This window comes from Chiloscyllium plagiosum, chromosome 10 (genome assembly GCF_004010195.1).
Source record: "Chiloscyllium plagiosum isolate BGI_BamShark_2017 chromosome 10, ASM401019v2, whole genome shotgun sequence".
NCBI classification, from domain to species: Eukaryota; Metazoa; Chordata; class Chondrichthyes; order Orectolobiformes; family Hemiscylliidae; genus Chiloscyllium; species Chiloscyllium plagiosum.
The window spans coordinates 91,955,584-91,980,523 of NC_057719.1; the positions used below are offsets into that span (position 1 = coordinate 91,955,584).

Here is a 24,940-nt window from a genome sequence, read left to right on the forward strand (position 1 = left end):
GTTTGTCTCACTGTTTGTTGTGTCTCTTCTGTCAGTCCATTGTTCCTGAGTGTGCATTCTAAGGAGGAAACATCAAAGAAGCGCTTCGCAGGAGGCTCCCAAGCACTGATGATGTCGCCTAGCCAGGGGACGAAACGTTTGCAACAAAAACTTCCAGCTCGGCGAACAGAACCACAACTATGAGCACCCGAGCTACAAATCTTCGCACAAACTTTTTCCACCCTAACTCCCTGGATTTCTGCCATAGATCCCCACCTTTCTTCCTACTTATATCATTGGTGCCTATATGGTCCACGACATGGGGCTGTTCCCCATCCTCCCCAAGTGTCCCCAAAACAAGATCCAAGACATCATGAACCCGGACATCTAGGAGGCAACACACCAATCGTGAGTCTCTCTCTTTCCCACGGAACTTCCTGTCTTTGCCCCCCTAACTATGGAATTCCCAATGACTAAAGCTCTGCTCCACTTCCTCCTTCCCTTCTGAGCAGCAGGGACAGACTCTGTGCCAGAGACTTGTGCCCCATTGCTTACCCGATGGTAAGTTGTCCCCCCCCAAAAGTATCTAAAACGGTGTACTTGTTGTTGAGGGGAACGGCCACAGGGGATCCCTGCACTGCCTACCAGTTCCCTTTCCCGCTACTGACAGTAACCCACCTACCTTCTTCATGTGATTGTGGAGTAACTACCTCCCTGTAACTCCTCGCAATAACCCCCTCTGCCTCCCCAATGATCCGAAGTTCATCCAGCTCCAGCTCCCTAACACAGTTTTCGAGGAGCTGGAGTTGGGTGCGCCTCCCACAGATGCAGTCAGCAGGGACACAGGTGGTGACCCTTACCTCCCACATTCTGCAGGACGAACATTCAACTGCCCTAACCTCCATTCCCCCTATTCTAGATTCCCAAAGAGACCGCTGAAAAAAATGAAACATGAAAGAAAACACTCGTCACCTTACCAACCAACACACAGAACTTTCTTTTTGGTCAGAGGAGGATGGGTGGGAGACACTACCCGCATAGTGTTTCGGGTAAAGCAATTGCCCAAATATGTGACCTCATGACCTCAGTTGCCTCCAGCAACTGAACTTTGTGATTCCTTTTTTGAACTGCAGTGACGAAAAGCAAATTACTTTGAGGGTTTAAAATGCAAGGGTCACATCATCCCCAAAGTTCTGTTGTCGATCATATGATGTACAGACACTTCTTACATGCAGAGTAGGAGGAGGCCAGTTATCTTCCAACTGGCTCTTTGGAAGTGGTTCCCTCATCCGCAACACTTTACCCGAAAATGTTCCAGCTCTCTCTCTCTCTCTCAATGTTTATTCAACTGCCTTTCGAAAATTACTACTGAACCTGTTCCTGCCACTCTTTCAGATCACAGTAACTCCCTGCTTTTTAAAATGAAAACCACCTCCTCCAGTTCATTCACTATTAATAGGTACTGCACAGTCCTGCCAACACAGAAGCTCTGGGATGTGTTAGATAGACAGACTCCTTTCTTTTGGCATTGTTGTCAGATTGACGTTTTGACTTGTGTGGTTTCCTGGGCTCAGATTTGTTATTGTTCAGCCAAGTGTACCGGGTCACATGTTTTGGCTGATACCAGGCTGCAGGTTTTGGGGGGGGATGGTGGGGAAGATGGTCAGGGTCATGCTAGCACACTCAGTGGAGATGTTCTGTAAAGTGCAGGATCATAGCTCCTTGAAAGTAGAGTCGCAGGTGGATAGGATAATGAAGAAGGTGTTTGGTATGCTTTCATTTGTTGGTCAGAGTATTGAGTACAGGAGTTGGGAGGTCATGTTGTGGCTGTACAGGACATTGGTTAGGCCACTGTTGGAATATTGTGTGCAATTCTAATCTTCCTATCGGAAGGATGTTGTGAAACTTGAAAGGGTTCAGAAAAGATTTACAAGGATGTTACCAGGGTTGGAGGATTTGAGCTACAGGGAGAGGCTGAATAGATTAGATTAGATTCCCTAAAGTGTGGAAACAGCCCAACCAGTCCACACCGACCCTCCGAAGAGTAACCCGCCCAGACCCATTTCCCTCCGGCTAATGCACCTAACACTAAGGGGCAATTCAGCATGGCCGATTCACCTGACCTGCACATCTTTGGACTGTGGGAGGAAACCCACGCGGACACGGGGAGAATGTGCAAATTTCACCCAGACAGACGCCCAAGGCTGGAATTGAACCAGGGATCCTGGTGCTGTGAAGCAGCAGTGCTAATCACTGAGCCACCATGCCACTAGGGCTGTTTTCCCTAGAGCATTAGAGGCTGAGGGGTGACGTTATAGAGGTTTATAAAATCATGAGCGTGGATAGAGTCTTTTCCCTGGGGTGGGGGAGTCCAGAACTAGAGGGGCATAGGTTTAGGGTGAGAGGGGAAAGATATAAAAGGGACCTAATGGGCAACATTTTCACACAGAGGGTGGTACACGTGTGGAATGAGCTGCCTGAGGAAGTAGTGGAGGCTGGTACAACTGCAACATTTAAAAGGCATCTGGATGGGTATATGAATAGGAAGGGTTTGGAGGGATATGGGCCGGGTGCTGGCAAATGGGACTAGATTGGGTTGGGATATCTGGTCGGCATGGACGGGTTGGGTTGAAGGGTCTGTTTCCGTGCTGTACATCTGTATGCGTCTAAGTGGCATCCTTAAACTTGCAGGACTTGGTGCTGGGCTGGGCATTCCACAACATCAGTCCGTAAACTCGGTCCTCCATTTTGATTTTGTTTCTCTTTGCCATGTTTATCATGTTTTAGTTTTCAAACCAAGCTATTCATCATTCTGTCATTCCCACTTGCATTAGACACACACCTTTGTCTCTTCACTGATATCTTCCACCACTCCCTTCACATTTTAATTCAGGACATCTTTGTTAATTAAATTCTCTCTCCCTCCTGCCCTATTCCAGACTTTCCCTTTTGTTCTTCCTGTTCTTCATCCACCCAACTTTGATAGTATAAAATCCATCGTATTTTTATCATCTCTTCTATTCCAAAGAAGGGTCATCATGACCTCAACGTTAACCCTGTTTCTCTCTCCATGGATGCTGCCAGACCTGCTGAGTGTCTCCAGTGCTTTCTGTTTTTAAGTTAGAATGTGGAACTTGTTATCCTAGTATGTCTGAGGTAAATAGCAGAGGGGATTCATTTCAGGGAAAGCTGGATAAACAGATGAGGGAAAAAGTATAATGTTTGCTAATAGGAAGTCAAGCCGGAGGAGATTAGGAGCAGAAGTAGACCATACAGCCATAGAGATATACAGCATGGAAACAGACCCTTCAATCCAACTTGTCCATTATGACCAGATATCCTAACCTAATCTAGTTCCATTTGCCAGTACTTGGCCCATATCCCTCCATTCCATTCCTGAAGAAGGGCATGTGCCCGAAACGTCGAATCTTCTGTTCCCTAGATGCTGCCTGACCTGCTGTGCTGTTCCAGCAATAAAGTTTCAGCTTTGATCTCCAGCGTCTGCAGACCTCACTTTCTCCTCCATATCCCTCCAAACCCTTGCTATTCATATACCCATCCAGATGCCTTTTAATATTGTAATTATACCAGCCTCCACCACTTCCTCTTGTCCATTATGACCAGATATCCTAACCTAATCTAGTTCCATTTGCTAGTACGTGGCCCATATCCCTCCAAACCCTTGCTATTCATATACCCATCCAGATGCCTTTTAATATTGTAATTATACCAGCCTCCACCACTTCCTCTGGCAGCACATTCCATACATGCGCCACCCTCTGCGTGAAAAAGTTGCCCCTTAGGTCTCTTTAATGTCTTTCCCCTCTCTCCTTAAACCTATGCCCTCTAGTTTTGGACTACCCTACCCTGGGGAAAAGTCCTTGCCTTTTGACCCTAAACATGCCTCCCATAGTTTTATCAACCTCTGTAAGGTCTAACTGCATGCCAACCCCCCCCCCCCACCATGATGCTCCAGGGAAAATAGCTCCAGCCTATTCAGCCTCTCCCAGACCTCCAACCCTCAACATCCTCATAAATCTTTTCTGAATCTTTTTCAGATTTCACAACATCTTTCCGAAGAGAGGGAGACCAGAATTGCACACAATATTCCAAAAGTGACCTAACCAATGTCCTGTACAGCTGCAACATTGTGTTCATTGGAGTGTTGTGTTCAGTTTTGGTCACCTTGCTATCGGAAGGGTGTTATGAAACTGGAAAGAGTGCAGAAGAACATTACAAGGGTGTTGCCAAGACTCGAGGTCTGAGCTATAGGGAGAGGTTGGACAAGCTTTTTATTTCTTCTTTAGAGCATAGGAGACTGAGGGGTGATCTTATAGTTGTGTATAAGATCATGAGAGGCATGGATAGGGTGAATGCACTCAGTCTTTACCCCAGGGTTGGGGAATCAAGGACTAGAGGGCATCAGTTTAAGGTTAGAGGGGAAAGAATAAAAGGGAACCTGAGGGGCAAATTTTTTACACAGAGGGATGTACGCATATAGAATGAGCTGCCAGTGGAAGTGGTTGAGGCGGGTGCATTAACAACATTTAAAAGGCATTGGGACAAATACATGGATAGGAAAGGATTAGAAAGACATGGGCCAAGTGCAGGGAAATGGGGTAAATGTGAATGGACATTTTGGTCGGCATGGACCAGTTTGGGTCAAAGGGCCTGTCTCCATGCTGTAGGACTCTCTGACTCGATGAACATGACCTCTCAACTCTGATACTCCATTCGGTCCGTCATGTCTGTTTTACCATTCAAAATGAATGTGGCTGATATGCCCTGAATTTTATATTTATCCCCAATAGCCCTGAATTCCCCGGTCTATCTAACCTCTGCCTTTAAAAATATTTGATGACCTTGCATCCACTGCCTTCTGAGACAGAGAGACCCAGAGTCTCTCAGCCCCCTGAGGAAAAAACTTGTTTCATCTCACTCCTAAAAGGGTGAGCCCTAATTTTTAAATAATTAGATTAGATTACCTACAGTATGGAAACAGGCCCTTCGGCCCAACAAGTCCCCACCGACCCTCCGAAGAGCAACCCACCCAGACCTTTTCCCCTACATTTACCCCTGACTAATGCACCTAACACTACGGGCAACTTAGCATGGCTAATTCACCTGACCTGCACATTGTTGGACTGTGGGAGAAAACCAGAGCAAACCCACGCAGACACAGAGAGAACGTGCAAACTCCACACAGACAGTCACCTGAGGTGGGAATTGAACCCGGGTCCCTTCCAATGCAATTATGCCCTTCCTTAAATAAAGAGGCCAAAATTGTACAAAGAATTTGAGATGTGGTCTCAGCGATGCCCTGTATTATAACATAAGACCATAAGACATAGGAGCAGAAATTAGGCTGTTCAGCCCATCAAATCTGCTCCACCATTCAATCCTCGCCGATAGGTCTTTCAATCCCATTTTCCCACTTCCTCCCCGTAACCTTTTGATCCCCTTGACAATCATGAACTTATCTATCTCCGTTTCAACTACACTCAATGACCTGGCTTCCCCAGCCTTCTGAGGCAATGAATTCCACAGATTCCTCTAGCTGATGGAATTTTTACTTCCTTATTTTTATATTCAGTTCTTCTTATAATAGAGGATAGCATTCCACTGGCCACCTTGATCACTTCCTGTACCTAAAAACTAACTTGGGACGACATCAGCACGCACATAAGCCCTGGCATAGACCTGTGTGTGACTGTACCTGTTGGGGAGAGGAGAAGGTGAAAATGAAATGTTGTTTTTCTTTCTCCCCCCCCCTCCCCCCCCCCCACACAACTCTGTGCAGACTGGAGAGAGTGACTCGCAAGAAGAAAGGCAGAGTGTGGTAGCTGGCCACCCAAAGGTCCTTGCGGGGTCTGCATGTTCCCGAAGTCAGGTCGATGACAGCTGTCTGCAGCCACTGGTAATACCAGTATCCGTGCCAGTCCGAAAGCTGGACCCTGTTTCAACCAGCACCGACAAGAAAGAGGATGGGGAGTCCCCGAGGAACTCTGCAAACGAGCGGGATCTGTCCGAGCTCAATCCATCTCTATTACCCACCCGCAGACGGAGACTGAGTAAAGGGTCCGGAACAGAACACTTGGCCCAGGTAACACGCTGTTCTAACATTGTGTACTTTTATATATGTAATCTGTTTGATCTGGGAAACCTGCAGAGTCTTAGAGTGGTTATGGCTTACGGGTTCATGACAGCTCCCTGTAGGGTCAATCCAATCAGTCCCGTCCCTCCTGCTCAATCCCTGTCACTCACTGTCTCAACTGCTCACTTGATTTCCTTTAAAAGTCAGGGGTTGTCCCCACTTACATAAGCAGTGAGTTTTAGTTTATTAGTATTTGCCATATTCTCTATCTTTTGCCCAAAGCTTTATAAGTCTTTGTCCCCTTCTTCTATTACCGTCAAGTCCAAACGTTGCTTTCCTTTGCCTCAGCCAGTCCCGATCTCCTGCACTTCAGCCGATTCTCCCCTCAATCTCCTTTTGTTTCAAGGAGAACAAACTCCGCTTCTCCGATCCAGTCCAGTGGTGAAATCCCCGTTCCTGGATCCATCCTGGTAACTCTCCTCCTCTGCGGCTTGTCAGGATCCCATACCATTTCTCTACGATGGGGTGATGCGAACTGGACATATTGCTCTAGCTGTGAGCTAGCCAGAGCTTTATAAACCTCCCTCCCTTTATACTCGCTTTGCGAAGCCCCGAGGTCTCGTACACTGTGCGAACCACTATCTCCGTGTGGCCCTTGAAGATCAGTGGATGTGCAGCCCCCAGGCTCCTTGTCTCTTCATATTCTTTCGAACTGTGTTGTTAAGTTTATATTGCCCTCGCGCTGTCTGTTCTGCCGAAATACACTTTGTCCGTTCTCCAGATAAAATTCTATCTGCCCCTCTCCAGCTTGTTCTTAGCCTGCCTTTTGTTAGTCCATGTCCTATTGCAGTTGATAGGTATCACCCTCGCTGTTAGCTAGACGTCCACCAGCGATTATCCAGGTGACTTTTGGCATAGAGGATGTTAGAATGGGTGAAGAGATGTGTGTGAGTGTGTGTTTAAGTAAAAAGAGGAGAGTAAGGTGGAGCAGGTTAGTGAGGGATTTCCAAAGGTTAGCAATTGAATGTGTCTCTCCCAATAGCAGAGTGATTTAAATTAGGGACGCGCTGATGACTAAGGGCGAGAGCTGCCTTATGGATGTGGGGAACATAAGTGGAGCGACTTGAATATGAGGTGAAAGACCCCAGTGCTGAGGCTTTGTTAGAATGGGAGCCAGTGTAGATCAGCGAGGATAAAGGCTGATGGGAACAGGTCATGGTGCAGGTTAAGGGATAGGCAGCAAAATTCTGGATGACCTCCAGTTTAGGAAAGGTGCAAGATAAGGAGGCCAGCTGGAGGAGCATAGGAACAGTTGATCTTAAAGGCAACAAAGGCGTGGATGATGGTCTCAGCAGTAGATGGACTGAACCAGGGGCAGACTCGGGTGATTTAGGGAGGTGAACAAATGTTTGAAGATTCACTTGGGCAAACCTCTTCCTGTAAGTTTTTGATCTGACACGCATACATTAACTCAGAGCAGGAGTAGGCCACTCAGCCCTTTAAGACTGCTCTGTTATTCAGTAAGATTATGGCTGGTCTTATAGAGTCCTAGAGTCACCGAGATTTACAGCTCGGAAACAGACCCTTCGGCCCAACCCGTCCATGCCGACCAGATATCCCAACCCAATCGAGTCCCACCTGCCAGCACCCGGCCCATATCCCTCCAAACCCTTCCTATTCATATACCCATCCAAATGCCTCTTAAATGTTGTAACTGTACCAGCCTCCACCACTTCCTCTGGCAGCTCATTCCATACACGTACCACCCTCTGTGTGAAAAAGTTGCCCCTTAGGTCTCTTTTATATATTTCCCCTCTCACCGTAAACCTATGCCCTCTAGTTCTGGACGCCCAGATTCCAGGGAAAAGACTTTGTCTATTTATCCTATCCATGCCCCTCATAATTTTATAAACCTCTATAAGGTCACCCCTCAGTCTCCAACACTCAAGGGAAAACAGCCCCAACCTGTTCAGCCTCTCCCTGTAGCTCAAATCCTCCAACCCTGGCAACATCCTTGTAAATCTTTTCTGAACCCTTTCGGAAAGATGTTGAGAAACTTGATAGGAAGGAGACCAAAGTTGAAACTTTATTGCTGGAACAGCACAGCAGGTCAGGCAGCATCCAGGGAACAGGAGATTCGACGTTTCGGGCACAGGCCCTTCTTCAGGAATGAGCAGAGAGTGTTCAGCAGGAGAAGATAAAAGGTAGGGAGGAGGGACTTGGAGGAGGGGAGTTGGAAATGTGATAGGTGGAAAGAGGTCAAGGTGAGGGTGATAGGTCGGAGTAGGGTGGAGGCGGAGAGGTCAAGAAGAAGACTGCAGGTCAGGAAGGCGGTGCCGGGCTGGAAGGAGCCGGCTGAGACAAGGTGGGGGGAGGGGGGATGAAGAAACTGGTGAAGTCCAAGTTCATCCCCTGCGGTTGGAGGGTCCAGAATTGCATGCAATATTCCAACAGTGGCCTAACCAATGTCCTGTACAGCCGCAACATGTTCTGAATCCTACGCTCCCAGTAACCTTTTGATTCTTGTCAGGCAAGGCAATCTATCAAACTCTGGCATGAAAATGATCAATTACTCCACTTCCTGTGTTACGGGGTTCCAAAGTTGCACAGCCCTCTGAGTGAACAAAAATCCCTCATCTCTGCGCTGAAAGGGCAAGTCCTAATTTTAAAACCTTGTCCCTTAGTTTTGAGCTGACCCACATTGTTTCCACATCCACCTTGTTGAAACTATTCGGGATCTTATCGATGTCAGTTAGATCACCCCTCATTCTTCTAAACTCCACGGGAAAGAAGCCCAGTCTGTCCAACCTTTCCTGATGAGACAAACCACTCAGTCCTCGTATGAGTTTAATAAACTTCCTTTGAATCATCTCCAAAACATTTACATTCTTTCCTAAATAAGAGATTAAAAACTGCACACAGTATTCAAGATGTGGTCGCGCCAAGATTTGTACAACAGAAGCATAACCTCTTTGTGTATATATATTCAATTACTCACCATCCTGACTTGGAAATATACTGCTCCATCCCTCAGGGCATTATGGGTATATCTACAGCACATGGACTGCAGCAGTTCAAGAAGGCAGCTCGCTCCCACCCTCTCAAGACCAACAAGGAATGGGCAATAAATTCTAACCCAGTCAGTGATGCCCATAAACCCACAAATAAATCTCAAAAGCTATAGCAATGCATTGGCCTTGTTAACCACTTGTGTACCTGCATTCCAACATTTTGTGGCTCATGCTATCTCTCTAGATTATTTTGTGTTCTGAATTCTACAATTACTGTCTGCTTCAGTTCTACTCTCTTTTATTCTTACGAAGAACAAAGAAAATTTACAGCCCAGGAACAGGCCCTTCGGCCCTCCAAGCCTGAGCCGATCCAAATGTACTGTCTAAACCTGTCGGTCAATTCCTAAGCATTTGTAACCCTCTGCTCCCCACTTACTCATGCATTTATCCAGATGCATCTTAAATTAATCTACCATGCATGCCTCTACCACCTCTGCTGGCAACACGTTCCAAACGCCCACCACTCTGTGTGAAGTACTTGTCATGTGTATGCCCCTTAAACTTTCCACCTCTCACCTTGAAAGCGTGACCTCTCATTATTGAGTCCTTCACCCTGGGAAAAAGCTTATCTCTATCTACCCTATCTATACCCTTCATGATTTTATAAACATCAATCAGGTCCCCTCTCAATCTCCTTTTTTCTAATGAAAATAAACCTAACCTACTCAACCTCTCTTCATAGCTAGCGCCTTCCATACCAGGCAACGTCCTCGTAAACCTTCTCTGCACCCTCCCCAAAGCGTCCACATCCTTTTGGTAATGTGACAACCAGAACTGTACACCGTATTCTAAATGTGGCCGAACCAATGTCTTGTACAATTTTAACATGACTTGCCAGCTCTTATACTCAATACCCCGTCCAATGAAGGCAAGCGTACTATATGCCTTCTTGACCACTCTATCACCTGTGAAGCAACCTTCAGGATACAATGGTCCTGCACTCCCAGATCTCTTTGCCCATCAACTTTTCCCAAGGCTCTTCCATTCATTGTATAACTCACTCTAGAATTAGACTTGCCTAAATCCATCACCTCACATTTGTCTGGATTGAACTCCATCTGCCACTTTTCTGCCCAACTCTCCAGTCTATCTATATCCTGCTGTATTCTTTGACAGTTCCGTATGCTTTTTGCTACCCCACCAATCTTCGTGTCATCTGCAAACTTGCTGATCATACCAACAGTGCCCTCTTCCAGATCATTTATGTTCCTGCCAAAGTGAACAACTTTATATTTTCCCACATTATACACCATCTGCCTGATTTTAGTCCACTCACTTTATCCATCTGCAACTTTATTATGTCAAAATCAAAGTACTGGAGATCTGAAACAAACATCAATATGAAGTCATTTAGGTCGGAGTAACAGTAAAAGGATTATTACTTGATTGGTAAAAGGTTGCAGCATGCTGCTATGCAGAGGGATCTGGGTGTCCTTGTGAATCACAGAAGGTTGGTGTGCAGGTACAACAAGTACTTAGGAAGGCAAATGGAATTTTGTCCTTCATTGCGAAAGGGATTGAGTTTAAGCGCAGGGAGGTTATGTTACAGCTGTACAAGGTGCTGGTGAGGCCACACCTGGAGTGCAGTTTTGGTCTCCTTACTTGAGAAAGGATGTACTGGCACTGGAGGGGGTGCAGAGGAGGTTCACTAGATTGATTCCAGAGTTGAGGGGATTGACGTATGAGGAGAGACTGAATAGATTGGGATTATATTCATTGGAATTCAGAAGATTGGGGGGGGATCTTACAGAAACATATAAAATTATGAAGGGAATAGGTAAGATAGACGTAGAGAGGACGCTTACACTGGCAGGTGAGACTAGGACAAGAGGGCATAGCCTCAAGATTAGAGGGAGCAAAGTTCGGACTGAACTGAGAAGTAACTGCTTCACCCAGAGGGTTGTTAATCTGTGGAATTCCTTGCCTTGGGAAGGAGTTGATGCTATTTCAGTAATCGCTTTTAAAGCTAAGATAGATACGTTTTCGAAAAATAAAGGAATAAGGTGGGAGGGTGGGTAAGTGGAGCTGAGTCCATGTAAAGATCAGCCACGATCTTACTGGGTGGTGGAGCAGGCTCGAAGGGCTGGACGGCCTGCTCCTGCTCCTACCTCTTATAGAGAATGCTGGAAAAACTCAGCAGGTCTGGCAGAATCTGTGGAGAGAGAAACAGAGTTAAGGTTTTGAGTCTGATATGAGTTCTTCGGACTAGTTGTGTTTCCCCCAACGTTTTCTGCTTTTACTTCTTGATTATGTCAGCTTCACAATGTACTTTCCTACCTTTTTGTGTCGATTGCAAATTTACCCACTGTGTCTTTATTCCCCTCATTGAAGCCATCACCTTAAACTTTTTAATGGTTCGATTGATGTCACTCAAGTGTTTCCGTTTTTGGATGAACTGTTTGAAGAGTCAGGTCGCCTCTTCAGAAAATACTGGTGCACTGACCTTGTACAATTTGGTCAACAAAAGGGGAACAAGTAAATACTCACTGAAATGGAGTGAGAATGGCCCACTCAAATTATCATCCTTGTGTTTTTTCAGCAGTTCATGTGGTTATCACTGGGAAAGAGGAGGGTTGTTGCCCGTCCCCAGATGGTGATGGTAGGACACTTCCTTGAACTGGGACATGAGCTGGTTTACGAGACCATCTCAGAGGGCGGGGACTTTGTCTCTATAATGCAGCAATGGTGTCTATTTGCAGTGGCAAGATATTCAATTTATATCTTAATTGAGTAAACAACAATCAATCGTTGAGTGTTATTTATAAATTAATAAATGAACCTGATTCATTAAATAATTACAGTTACAGAGCAAGTGATGTGTTGTGGCTGTAACATGTGGGAGCTAGTGGACACCAATGTGAGTTAAGGCAACCACTGTGAGCATCTGTAACTCAAGGAAGATGGATGTGATGGAATACTTGCCTGAATGAGTGAAGCTCCAACAACAATCATCCAGGACAAAGGAACCTATTGATTGGCACCCAGTGTAACACCTTAACATTCACTCCCTCCGCCATCAATGCATAGCAGTAGCAGAGTGTACCAGACGGCACTAACTCACCAAACTCCTTCAACGGCATTGTTGAAATCTTCAACCTCCAACACTACATGAGCAGCAGATGCATAGCACCGTCATCGCCTGCAAGTTCCTCTCTGAGCCACGCACCATCCTGACCTGCAATTCTATCGTTGTTCCTTCAATGCCATTGGGTCAAAATCCTGGAGCTCCCTCTTTAACAGCATTACACTGTCAGAGCTGGAGTGGTTTAAGAAGGCAGCTGACCACCACTTTCTCTGTGCCATTTTTGATGGACGTAAATGTCAGCCCAAATGGTGACACCCATATCCTGAAAACACATTGTTTTTAAAAAAGTAACGCTTCTATTCAAGAAAGGAGGAGACAAAAAAGCAGGGACTTCTTGGCCAGTTAGCTTAGTATCTGTCATTGGGAATATACTAGAATCCATTATTGAGGGGACAGCATCAATTCATTCAGATAGCTCTAATATAGTGAGGCGGTGTCAGCACAGTTTTGTGAAAACAAAATTATGTTTGTTAATTGTTTTAGAATTCTTTTAAAGATGTAACAAGCTGCATGGATACAGGGAAACTTGTAGATGTTGAGTATTTGAATTTCGAAAAGACCCTTGGTAGGGTGTCATGTTAAGTTACTGCACAAGACAACAGCTGTTGGTATTGGAGGTGATATGTTTAGCATTGAGAGGGGATTGGCTAACTAACAGGAAATGGAGGATTAGGATAAATAGATCATTTTCTAATTGACAAGCTGTAACTAGTGCAAACAGAACTGAAGCGTAAAAGACCCTATAGAGACAACAAGCAAAACGAATGTTATTCACAAAATACTTTGCAAGCACTGTAACAAACACTACATTGGACAAACAGCAGAAAACTAGCCACCAAGATAAATGAACACCAACTAGCCACAAAAAGATATGACCCACTCTCACTAGTGGGCAGAAGTGGGTTCTGCAAATGCCGGAGATTAGAGACAAGATTAGAGTGGCGCTGGAAAAGCGCAGCAAGTCAGGCAGCATCCGAGGAGCAGGAAAATCGACGTTTCCGACAAAAGCCCTTCATCAGGATTCCTGATGAAGGGCTTTTTCCCGAAACATCGTTATTCCTGCTCCACTATCACTACTATCCTTACAGACAGATGAGGAAGGACACCACTTCGACTGGGACAACGCCCCCATCCTAGGACAAGCCAAACAGGGACGAGAATTCCTAGAAGCATGGCATTCCAACCAGAACTCCTTCAATAAACACATCGACTTGGATCCCGTTTACCACCCTCTGAGAAAAAGAACCAGAAATGACACCACCACAGGAAATGACATCACCAACCTAAGGAAGCCTAAACACAAATTGAGAGTGGGTCAGTAACACTGGCGCATCGCTGGATGATGCCACCTAGTGTGGTGACAAAACGTCTGTAAACGAACCTTCCAGCTCAGAGGGCAAACTTACAGCCAGAATCGCAACCTGAGCCAAGAAATCTTCTCAAAACCTGCTGGAGCCTAAACAATTTACAGCATGTATTTACTTGGATGAAGGTTCCTACTGTATTGTCTCCACAGTCTTTGTTAATTCAGAGAGAGGCAGGAAGTTAGAAAATAGTATGGATGCATTTAAGAAGAAACTAGACGAGCAAAAGAGGGAAAAGGAATACCGGATTATTGTGGGAGATTTAACTGAGAAAAGAAAGGAGGAAGGTCCCGTGGAACTGAAACACTGGCCTTGGCTGGTTATGTCAAATGGGCTGCTTCTGGGCTGTAATTCTATGTCAATATTTAAAGTACAAATCATAATCTGATGCAAGATGGCTTATCTGAAATATTCCTATGTAAGTCACATTTGTTCCCTCACATCCTTTGTTCTCATGAGATCAGCTTATGGTGGCAGCAGGTTTTTAGGAAAGGAACTTCTCTTGTGGAATGGCAAGCTCTTTACCCCAGTATTCACAGCGGCAGAGAAAGTGCCCATCTCTGGGAATGAAGACGTGCTGGTCTCCTTGACTCAGTGGTTTCTCTGTTGCTGCGGATGCTGGGTAAAGACCTCTCCATTTCCCTGAGAACCTGTCACGATATTTGGGATCACTCTGAAGGTAAGGATAGCTGGTGCTGGCAGTCCCGAGGGGTTTGAGAATTTACAGGTTCCACCGTACGGTTTGTCGGATCTGAACGAAATGTGATGCCTGTCTTTGCAGGAGAACGCGAGCTCCAGAGGCCACGTGAACCTGACCGCAAAACTGAAGCGGCGGCCAAGACCAGAACCTCTATTCATTCCACCCAAACCCCTCAACCATGTCTCTGTCATCACATACCCACCTGGCACCCTCTATCAGAGCAACCTGCGCTCGCCCGTCAGACTGCTTGACCATCCCATGGACAAGAACTTCCAACCTCCGCCCTACACCCCCCCACCTATCCTCAGTCCCATGCGGGAGGGCTCGGGACTCTACTTCAATGCCTTCCTGTCGTCTTCAAGTGCCTCGTCTCAGCCGGTCACGCCAAGGTCAACGCCGAAAGCCTGCTTAAGCCAATCAAGTGAGTTCTTTGTCCACTGACTCTGCAGTACCGTACTGCGGGGAAATGCTCAGCATGTTGGACCTTCCATTTCAGAAACAGTGGTACCTACCTGTCACTGAGCACTGAGATTTCAGGAATGCATCATGTGGCAGTATGGGCGTTTCCTATCAAACACCATACCTAGCAGGGAGGTTATTATTTTAGATTTGTGTCCATCTGAAACTAAATTATGTGTAGGGAGAGATTTGGATTACAAAAAAAAAGAATTTGCAAAGTATGTCTCTCTCTCTCCCCTTCTCTTATTCCTCCTTCTTCCTTACCATCTCTTATCCCATTGATTTCTTCTCTGTTTGTCTCTGTCTGTCTCTGTCTCTCGTTCTCTCTCTCTCTCTCTCTCCTTTTTATTCCTTCCCATCTCTTACCCTGTTGCTTTCTGCTCTCTCACTCACTCCTTCATTCCCCCCCACCCACACAAAAAAAACTCTTGCTCTATTCTCCCCACCCTCCAATAGTTCCAATAGTGTGGAAACAGGCCATTGGCCCAACAAGTCCACACTGACCCTCCAAAGAATATCCATTCACACCCATCCCCCTACCCTATTACTCTACATTTACCCCTGACTAATGCACCTAATCTGTAGATCCCTGAACACTCTGGGCAATTTAGCCTGATCAATTCACCTAACCTGCACATCTTTGGACTGTGGAAGGAAACCGGAGCACCCGGAGGAAACCCACGCAGAGAATGTGCAAACTCCACACAGTCACTCGAGGCAGGATTTGAACCCAGGTCCCTGGTGCTGTGAGGCAGCAGTGCTAAACACTGAGCCATCATGCCGTCCTTAATGTTCACTTAAAGTGTATATGAAGTAGTTACATATTCCAAGGAGCATTGTCAAACTAAATTGTACACTGAGCCACTTCCTTAGGAAGGATGGACAGAAATTTGGTCAAAGTGATAGTTTTGGCACAGATTCTTCAAGCATCTGGGAGAAGTTGAGAGGTTGCCAGATGGAAATCCAGAATTTCAGATCTCAGTACAGGAGTGAAGGAGATTGAAAAGTAGTGGAAAAGACCAGAATTGAAGGACTGCAGAAACCTCAAAGTCTTGTGACCACGTTTTAATTTATGTTCTTCGTGAAGCATATTGGCATATTTTGTTCTTGTTATTTGCAGTATATAAATGCAAGGCCAAGCATGGTCTATGTAAGGTGGAGTATATGTAGACTATGGGTTTTTGCTCTAGGTCTTTTATGTGGTTGTGACAATTTGTAAAAATTTTCTCTACTCTAGACAGTGTTGATACTCCTCCTCCGGTTCTCTCCCTCATGAGTGAAGTCACTCCAGCAAGCATCGAACCGTAAGTAACTGCAAAGCGTTACGGTTTCTGGTTTTCTGTTTATATACGTACTGGTTTCTTGTTGAAAAGTGGGACAGTACATGACTGGAAAGCACAAAGCAAATGTGTTTGTAACAGTTATTAGGCAGATAATACATCTGGAAATTAGAAATCAAAACAAAACAGGGAATCAAAGAAGTAAAGAGAGATTATGAAAAGAGACTGGCAGCTGACATAAAACAGAATCCAATGACATTTAGAACAGTGTCAGTGTTAGTGAGAGGGTTATAAAAGGACCAGTGGGTCAAGTAGGGACAGAAAGGGGATCTACGCATGGAGGCAGGGCATAGCTGAGATCTTAAATTAATACTTTACATCTGTCTACCAAGGTCATGGTGGAAGAGGAAATGATTTGTGAATTTAAAGGGGTTAAAATAGATGTTGATATTGGATAGGCAGTTGATAAGGTACCAGGACCTCATGAAATGTGTCCAAAGATGCTGAGGAAAGTGAGAATGGAAATTGCAGAGAAATGAGCCATAATCTTCTGGTCCCGTTTAGATGTGGGCTGTGCCAGAGGACTGCACCAATGCTACATACGTTCAAAATAAAAGGTGTAAAGACAAACCCGGCACTACAGCCCATTCCATTTACCCTCAGTGGAGGGAAAGCTTCAGAAACTGATAACTGAGCTAATTTAGATTACCAAGGACAAAATTAATTGTCACTTAGGCAACTACAGGTAAGTTACAGAACACCAGCATAGATTTGTTATGGATAAGTCATGTTTAATTAACTTGGTTGAATTTTTTAATGAGGGTAACAGAGTTGATAAGGGTAATGTCAACAGGTGGCATGATGGCTCAGTGGTTAGCACCACTGCCTCACAGCGCCCGGGACCCGGTTCGATTCCAGCCTCGGGCGACTGTCTGTGTGGAGTTTGCACGTTCTCCCCGTGTCTGCGTGGGTTTCCTCCGGGTGCTCCGGTTTCCTCCCACAGTCCAAAGGTGTGCAGCTCAGGTGAATTGGCCGTGCTAAATTGCCCCATAGTGTTAGGTGCATTAGTCAGGGGTAAATGTAGGGAAATGAGTCTGGGTGAGTTACCCTTTGGAGGGTAGGTGTGGACTTGTTGGACCGAAGGGCCTGTTTTCACACTGTAGGGATTATAATGTCCGTGGAATTTGAGAAGATGTTTGATACAGTGCCACACCACAGAGTAAGGAAAGTCAAGGCTCCGGGAATAAAAGAGGTGGTAGCAAAATGGATTCAGAATTGGCTAAGTGGTAAGAAACAGGCTGTGGAGAAAGGTTTATTGTGGAATTCCCCAGAGTTAATGTTAAATCCCTCGCTCTTCCTGATTTGTATTGATGACCTTGAACTGGGTGGTCAAGTTCAAAATCTGCAGAGTATGCAAAACCTGGATGTATTGCGAACTGTGAGGAAGATAGTTCAGAACATTAAAGCAATACCAACACATTAGTGGAAAGGACAGACAACTGGCAAGTGAGATTCAGTGCAGAGATTTGTAACGTTATTCATTAAGAAGAGCATATCGAGAAATTATAAACATTAAGGGTGCAACTTGGAAGTGGATGCAGGAGATGAGAGACCTGCCCATATAAATGCTCACTGAAGGTGGCGGGACAAATTGAGAGACCGTTTAAAGCAAACAGCATCCTGCACTTTATTAATAGAGGCGTCAGAGTACAAAAGTAAGGAAGTTATATTAAACTTGTCTTTGACACTGGTTCAGCCTCAACTGGAGTATTGCATCCAGTTCTGGGTGCCACACTATAAGAAGGATATGAAGGTATTAGAAGAAATATGAAGAAATAATTCAGGAGAATGCTTCCAAGAATGAGGAACCTCCAGTATGTGGATAGAATGAGGAACCTCAGGTATGTGGATAGATGAGAGGGTCTTTTCACATTGGAGAAGAGAAGACTGGGAGGGGATTTGCTGGAGGTATTCAAAATCATTAGCGAGAGAGACCGTTCCTATTGATAGAAAGATTGAGAACCGAGGTCACAGATTGACGTTAGCTGACAAAAGAGGCAGTGGCAATCCAAGGAAAAAATAATTTTGGTTGGGATCTGGAACGTGCAGCCTGTGTGTGTGCTGGAATCCAGAGTAGACAAGCGGGAGGCTGGAAGAACACCGCAAGCTGAAGCAAATTCGGTCAAGGCCTTTGAGAGGGAATTGGATCATCAGGTGAAAAGGAAGAAGGTGCAAGATGACGGGGAGAAGATGGGGGGAGAGCGGCTCTAGGTAAACTCCTGCAGAGGACCAGCACAAGCACAATGAGCTCAATAGCCTCCTCCTGTGCTGGAACAACTTATTGTGGTTCTATTCAACAAGGAACTGCAGGACTGGAGGACAGCAAATGTTGTCCCCTTGTTCAAGAAGGGGAGTAGAGACAACCCTGGTAATTATAGACCAGTGAGCCGTACTTTGGTTGTGGGTAAAGTGTTGGAAAAGGATTATAAGAGAGAGGATTTATAATCATCTAGAAAGGAATAAGTTGATTAGGGATAGTCAACATAGTTTTGTGAAGGGTAGGTAGTGCCTCACCAACCTGTTTGGTCACCTTCTCAAAGAATTCAAACAGGTGGATGAGGGTAAAGCAGTTGATTTGTTGTATAAAGATTTCAGTAAGGCACTTGATAAGGTTCCCCACAGTAGATTATTACATAAAATACATGGGCATGGGATTGAGGGTGATTTAACGGTTTGGATCAGAAATTGGCTAGCTGAAAGAAGACAGAGGGTGGTGGTTGATGGGAAAGTTCAGCCTAGGGTTCAGTTACTAGCGGTGTGCCGCAAGGATCTATTTTGGGGCTACTGCTGTTTGTCGTTTTTATAAATGATCTGGATGAGGGCATAGAAATTTGGATTAGTAAATTTGCAGGTGACACTAAGGTCGGTGGAGTTGTGGATAGTGCTGAAGGATGTTACAGGTTACAGAGGGACATAGGTAAGCTGCAGAGCTGGGCTGAGAGGTGGCAAAAGTGTGAGGTGTTTCACTTTGGAAGGAGCAACAGGAATACAGAGTATTGGATTCTTCATAAGATTCTTGGTAGTGTGGATGAGCAGAGAGATCTCGGTGTCCATGTACATAGATCCCTGAGAGTTGCCATCCAGGTTGATAGGGTTGTTAAGAAGGCATATGGAATGTTAGCTTTTATTGGTAGAAGGATTGAGTTTTGGAGTCATGAGGTCATGCTGCAGCTGGTGTGGCCGCACTTGGAGTATTGTGTCCAGTTCTGGTCACCGCATTATAGGAAGGATGTGGAAGCTTTGGAAAGGTGCAGAGGAGATTTACTAGGATGTTACCTGGTATGGAGGGAAGGTCTTATGAGGAAAGGCTGAGGGACTTGAGGCTGTTTTCGTTAGAGAGAAGAAAGTTGAGGTGACTTAAAAGAGACATACAGGATGATCAGAGGATTAGTTAGGGTGGACAGTGAGAGTCTTTTTCCTCGGATGGTGATAGCTAGCAGATGTCAGAGAGTGGTAGGGGCGTGTAATGGCCTCCCTGCAACAGTAGTAGACTCACAAACCTTAAGGGCATTTAAATGGTTCTTGGATAAATATATGGATAAAGATGGAATAGTGTAGGAAAGATAGGCTTCAGATTGGTTCCACAGGTCAGCACGACATTGAGGGCCTGTACTGCGCTGGAATGTTCTCTGTTCTAGGACAGTACCTGTTATGTCTACTGTCTCAAGGTACCCTCTAGTTAGAAGGAGAGAGCCCAACTTCCTAACTGCCCTTAGTACTGTTTCAGGGTTGTTGTGGACTGTGTTGTGGGTGGGGGCAAGAGGGCCGTTCCCCATTCCCCATTCTCCATTCTCCTCCATTCCCCATTCTCCATTCCCTGTGTTGAAATACACGTTGGGGTTGTGATTGGATTCTGTTCAGCCTGATATCCCCACATGACTAAATTGCCAGAGGTTAATGGGTTGTGTGGAAGTTAATGCACTGTGAAGGGGAGGATCAGAGAGCGCGAGAATTGGAAGGAGTTGAGAGAGAATTAGGGGGGTAACACTTGCAGTCCATGGTGCCTTCCATCACCAATGGCCTATCAATCTTGACAATTATGACGGGACATTTTGGGGTCAGTACAGAGGAAAGGGAGTATGTTGAGGGTCATGTGGGGACACAGTCTTAAAATTTAGAATCAGCCCAGTTGGAATTGGGAAGCAGCTTTTAACACAAAGGAATTTGGAATCCTGTGCCTCAAAATGTTGAGGGCTCAGTCAGTTGAGTTTTGCAGATTGAAATTGTTGGGTTTTTGTTTGTGAGGATATTAAGGGATATGGGTATGTTCACATTTGGAGTATAACTCTGGTCACCCTGCTTATTGGAAGGATGTTATTAAACTGGAAAGGTTTACAAAGGTCTTATCAAGACTGGAGGGTTTGAATTATAAGGAAAGGCAAGATGGGTTGAGACGACTTTCTCTGGAGTGTAGGAGTCTGAGGGTTGGCCTTATAGAGGTTTATAAAATCATGAGGGGCGTAGATAAGGTGAACAGGCAGAGTCCTTTCCCCAGGGTAGAGGAGTCCAAAACCAGAGAGCATAGGTTTAAGGTGAGAGGGGAAAGACTTAAAAGGGACCTGAGGGTCAACCTTTTCACACAGAGGCTGTATGGAATGAGCTGCCAGAGCAAGGGGTGGAGATTGGTACAATTACAGCATTGAGATGACATCTGAGCAGATACATAGATAGGAAAGTCTTCGCGGGAGATGGGCCAAATGTTAGCAAATGGGATTTGTTCAGTTTAGGAAACTGGATTGGCCGAAGGCGTCTGTTTCCGAGCCGTGTGACTCTATGATGTCATGGAATGGCAAAACGGCCAATTCTTCTTGCTGTGGAAAGTAGCTGGGTCGAGAATATGCCTTCCTTCTCCAAGTATCAGTGGGATTTAACTTTCTTTCATACAAACTCAGCAGTTAAAAGTCAAAAGCTAAAAAGAAAAATCATTATGAGGCGCTAATTTTCAGGAGTTGCTACCTTTTAGTGTTTGGCCAGAGTACACTGTTGTTGATGGAAGGAAGGAGGTACTGCTCTTTTTAGAGATTTTTACTGTCACGTTCTGTTCCCCCCCCCCACCCCCCACCCACCCCCAGACGGATTAACATTGGCCCACAGTTCCAAGCTGAAATACCTGGTCTACGTGATTGGTCTTTGGCAGCGGCAGATGCCAGCCACGCCGATCTGGTCTTCAAACCGTGGGAGGGTCACAAAATGACTCTGCTTAACCAGCAGAAAGGTGAGAATATGTTTTACAAAGAAACTAGGCTTTTAATACAAATGGCTGAAGACGGTGATAGCCAGAACGGAGAGGGTTGCTCTGTCAGTCACCCAGACGCCCTATTGCCTGCTCTGCCATAAATAACTGGAATTGATTTGTCGCACATCACTTACATCGGTGCTTCCCAGGCGTTTTCCCACCACGATTCATGGGGCCAGCTCAGTAGTTAGCACTGCTGCCTCACAGTACCAGGGACCTGGGTTCGATTCCAGCCTCGGGTGACTGTCTGTGTGGAGTTTGCACATTCTCCCTGTGTCTGCGTGGGTTTCCTCCGGGTGTTCCAGTTGTTCCCACAGTCCAAAGATGTGCAGGTCAGGTGGATTGGCCATGCTAAATTGCCTGTAGTGCTAGGTGCATCAGTCAGAAGGAAATGGGTCTGGGTGGGTTACCCTTCGGAGGATCATTGTGGAGGTGCTGGGCCACACTGTAGGAAATCTAATCTTAAAAAAAAAACCTCCCTTGGGGTCCCAAGCCCCATTTTGACAGCCCTGAGTTACATGATGCAACTACCTGTTTTGCTGAAGGAATAACCCCATTATTACTGGAAGACATTGATGTCGTTTCAGTTATGAGTTCCACTCGCTATAGATAAGAGAGACTTTGCAAAACAAAAGTTCAATTTCCTGAGTTTGATTAGAATTAATCAGAGTAAACAAGATTTTAATTTCTGTCTGATGCTCAGTTTGTATGAATCCTATCCTGCGTTGCCTCACTGACAGACAGTATCTATACTGGTTCTGTGTTTCAATGCTCTGCTGCACAAGAATTGCTGTGCTCCTTGTGCTGTGAGCCAGTTAAGTTTGTATTCTGGGGATGATGCTAGCCAGCAGTAGGCAATTTGCTAAATGTGAGATGAGGCCTGGGTGGTAATAGCAGTGAGCTCCTGACGCACAGCACGTCCCATTCCCTCGCCACCCCTTAGCTCGCTGACCCACACTGAACACACAGCCTGGCAACGTGTTAGTTTTTAAATCCTCATATCAGTTTTAAAATCCATTGTTCTCCAGACTTGATGCTTGTTTGGTTTCTCCCCCTGCAGTGGATGACCTGATGACACTGGCCTGTTCCAGCATTTTACCAGGAGGTGGTACAAACCAGGAGCTCACCTTACACTGTCTCCATGAGTCGAAGGGCAACATACTGGTGAGCAATCCTGAAGTTCTCTCAAGTTATCTATACATCTCTCGCGCTCTCTCTCGCGCTCTCTCTCGCGCTCTCTCTCGCGCTCTCTCTCGCGCTCTCTCTCGCGCTCTCTCTCGCTCTCTCTCGCGCTCTCACGCGCTCTCTCTCTCTCGCGCGCTCTCTCTCTCTCGCGCGCTCTCTCTCTCTCGCGCGCTCTCTCTCTCTCGCGCGCTCTCTCTCTCTCGCGCGCTCTCTCTCTCTCGCGCGCTCTCTCTCTCTCGCGCGCTCTCTCTCTCTCGCGCGCTCTCTCTCTCTCGCGCGCTCTCTCTCTCTCGCGCGCTCTCTCTCTCTCGCGCGCTCTCTCTCTCTCGCGCGCTCTCTCTCTCTCGCGCGCTCTCTCTCTCGCGCGCTCTCTCTCTCGCGCGCTCTCTCTCTCGCGCGCTCTCCTCTCATTCTCTCTCTCATTCTCTCTCTCATTCTCTCTCTCATTCTCTCTCTCATTCTCTCTCTCATTCTCTCTCTCATTCTCTCTCTCATTCTCTCTCTCATTCTCTCTCTCATTCTCTCTCTCATTCTCTCTCTCATTCTCTCTCTCTCATTCTCTCTCTCTCATTCTCTCTCTCTCATTCTCTCTCTCACACACACACACACACACACACACACACACACACACACACACACAGTGCAGATTTGTATCTGCACATGGCTTATCCTCCCATTCATATGCTTTGTACACATGCAAGCATGTGTGTTTACATGCATAAAATATGTGCGTGTGTAGAATATATCGAATATCAGAATTGTTACACTGAAGAATGGGACCATTTGGCCTATCATATGAGATGTAAAGGGAAGCATGGTGGCTCTGTGGTTAGCATTGCTGCTTCACAGCACCAGGGGCCTGGATTTGATTCCAGCCTCAGGTGACTGTGCCTGTGTGGAGTTTGCACATTCTCCCCATGTTGGCATGGGATTCCCCGGTGTTCCAGTTTCCTCCCACAGTCCAAAGCTGCTTAGGTAGATTGGCCGTGGTAAATTGCCTCGTAGTGTTCAGGACTATGCAGGTTATGTGGATTAGCCATGCTAAATGCAGGGTTACAGGGCCAGGGTGAAGGAGATGTAGGTCTGGGTGGGACGCTCCTCAGAGGGTGAGTGCAGACCCAGTACAAGTGCGGCCCAGTTGCACTCTCCAATGCCCTTCAAAATTTTTATTTCTTCCGCAGGGGGATAGATTCCAGGACATACTGTGAAAGCCCAAAACCGCGGATAGGTGCAAACTCATTCATTTAAATGGGGAACGTAGCTTCCTGGAAGGTCCCTGGTTCTGGAATGTTCCAATTTATATGTTCAGGCTGTGGGTAACTGAAACCGTGGAAACAGCGGTCACCCTGTAACTAAAGTTCTGTTGAGAGCCCTGGCTGAATCTCAAGCTCTTGGGCAATGGGATTCTCCTGTAACTTCCTTCCCCTTCACCATTTCCCTTCCAGTGGTTCTTGACTTTAACAATGGAAAACTTTTTTTTCCATAACCCATTCTCCTCCCCCCCACTTCCACACCTTTATCCAATCACCTTTAAACCATTCCTGAAAAGTACAGTCCCTGCAATTTAATCCATATGATTGAATTCCCTCATCTTCACAATCATTCTTTAAATCCTCTCGGAGTCCTCTCCCAGAGCTTTCGCATCTTTCCTAAATTATCCCTCAGCTGAGGCCATGTTAACCAATTTTTCTTTTATAGAGATGCAAAGTAACTTCCTCGCTCGTGTATTCCATGTTTGTCTGTGAAGCTGTGCTTTCGAAACCTGTCCTACCACCTTCGATGTTTTTGTGTAGTTGGACGCCCAGATCTCTCTGCTTCTGCACCTGCTTTAGAGTTGTGCCTTCCACATTCTGCCTCCCTATATGTCTCATTTCACTCTTCTCTGTATTAAATCACATCAGCCACATGCCTGCTCATTCCACCAGTCCTCTTGAAGTCTAGCCCCGTCCTCTGCACAACAATATATATATTAGATATGTGTACGTGTTCTTATCTATTTGTGCAGCTCATGTTGTTTTGCTTGTTCCAACAGTCAGCCTTGAATATGCTTCTTATTAAAAAGACTCCCCGGGGCAGGAGTAAGGCACTACTCAGTTACCATTATGCAGGTAAGTGGCAGCTTTCATCCTTGCCTCCTGACTCTCCATCCATTTGTTTTCGCACTTGTCTGAAGTTGGGCGGCACGGTGGCTCAGTGGTTAGCACTGCTGCCTCACAGCGCCAGGGTTTGATTCCAGCCTTGGGCGACTGTCTGTGTGGAGTTTGCACATTCTCCCCGTGTCTGTGTGGGTTTCCTCCAGTTTCCTCCAAAGATATGCAGGTTAGGTGAATTGGCCATGGAAAATTGCCCATAGTGTTCAGGCATGTGTAGGTTAGATTAGATTAGATTACTTACAGTGTGGAAACAGGCCCTTCGGCCCAACAAGTC

General features: G+C 45.9%; 1 protein-coding gene across 8 annotated transcripts in view; it reads left to right on the forward strand.

Annotated features, from left to right (window-relative positions):
* mideasb (mitotic deacetylase associated SANT domain protein b) overlaps positions 1-24,940 on the forward strand; it is an 87,083-nt gene that overhangs the window by 48,786 nt on the left and 13,357 nt on the right. For all 8 annotated transcript variants that reach the window (XM_043698399.1, XM_043698398.1, XM_043698400.1 and 5 more), the window contains 6 exons: positions 5,780-6,082; positions 14,375-14,714; positions 15,990-16,056; positions 21,165-21,307; positions 22,389-22,492; positions 24,546-24,621. In XM_043698399.1, coding sequence (XP_043554334.1) covers positions 5,780-6,082; positions 14,375-14,714; positions 15,990-16,056; positions 21,165-21,307; positions 22,389-22,492; positions 24,546-24,621 — 1,033 coding nt within the window. The remainder of the gene's footprint in view (positions 1-5,779; positions 6,083-14,374; positions 14,715-15,989; positions 16,057-21,164; positions 21,308-22,388; positions 22,493-24,545; positions 24,622-24,940) is intronic.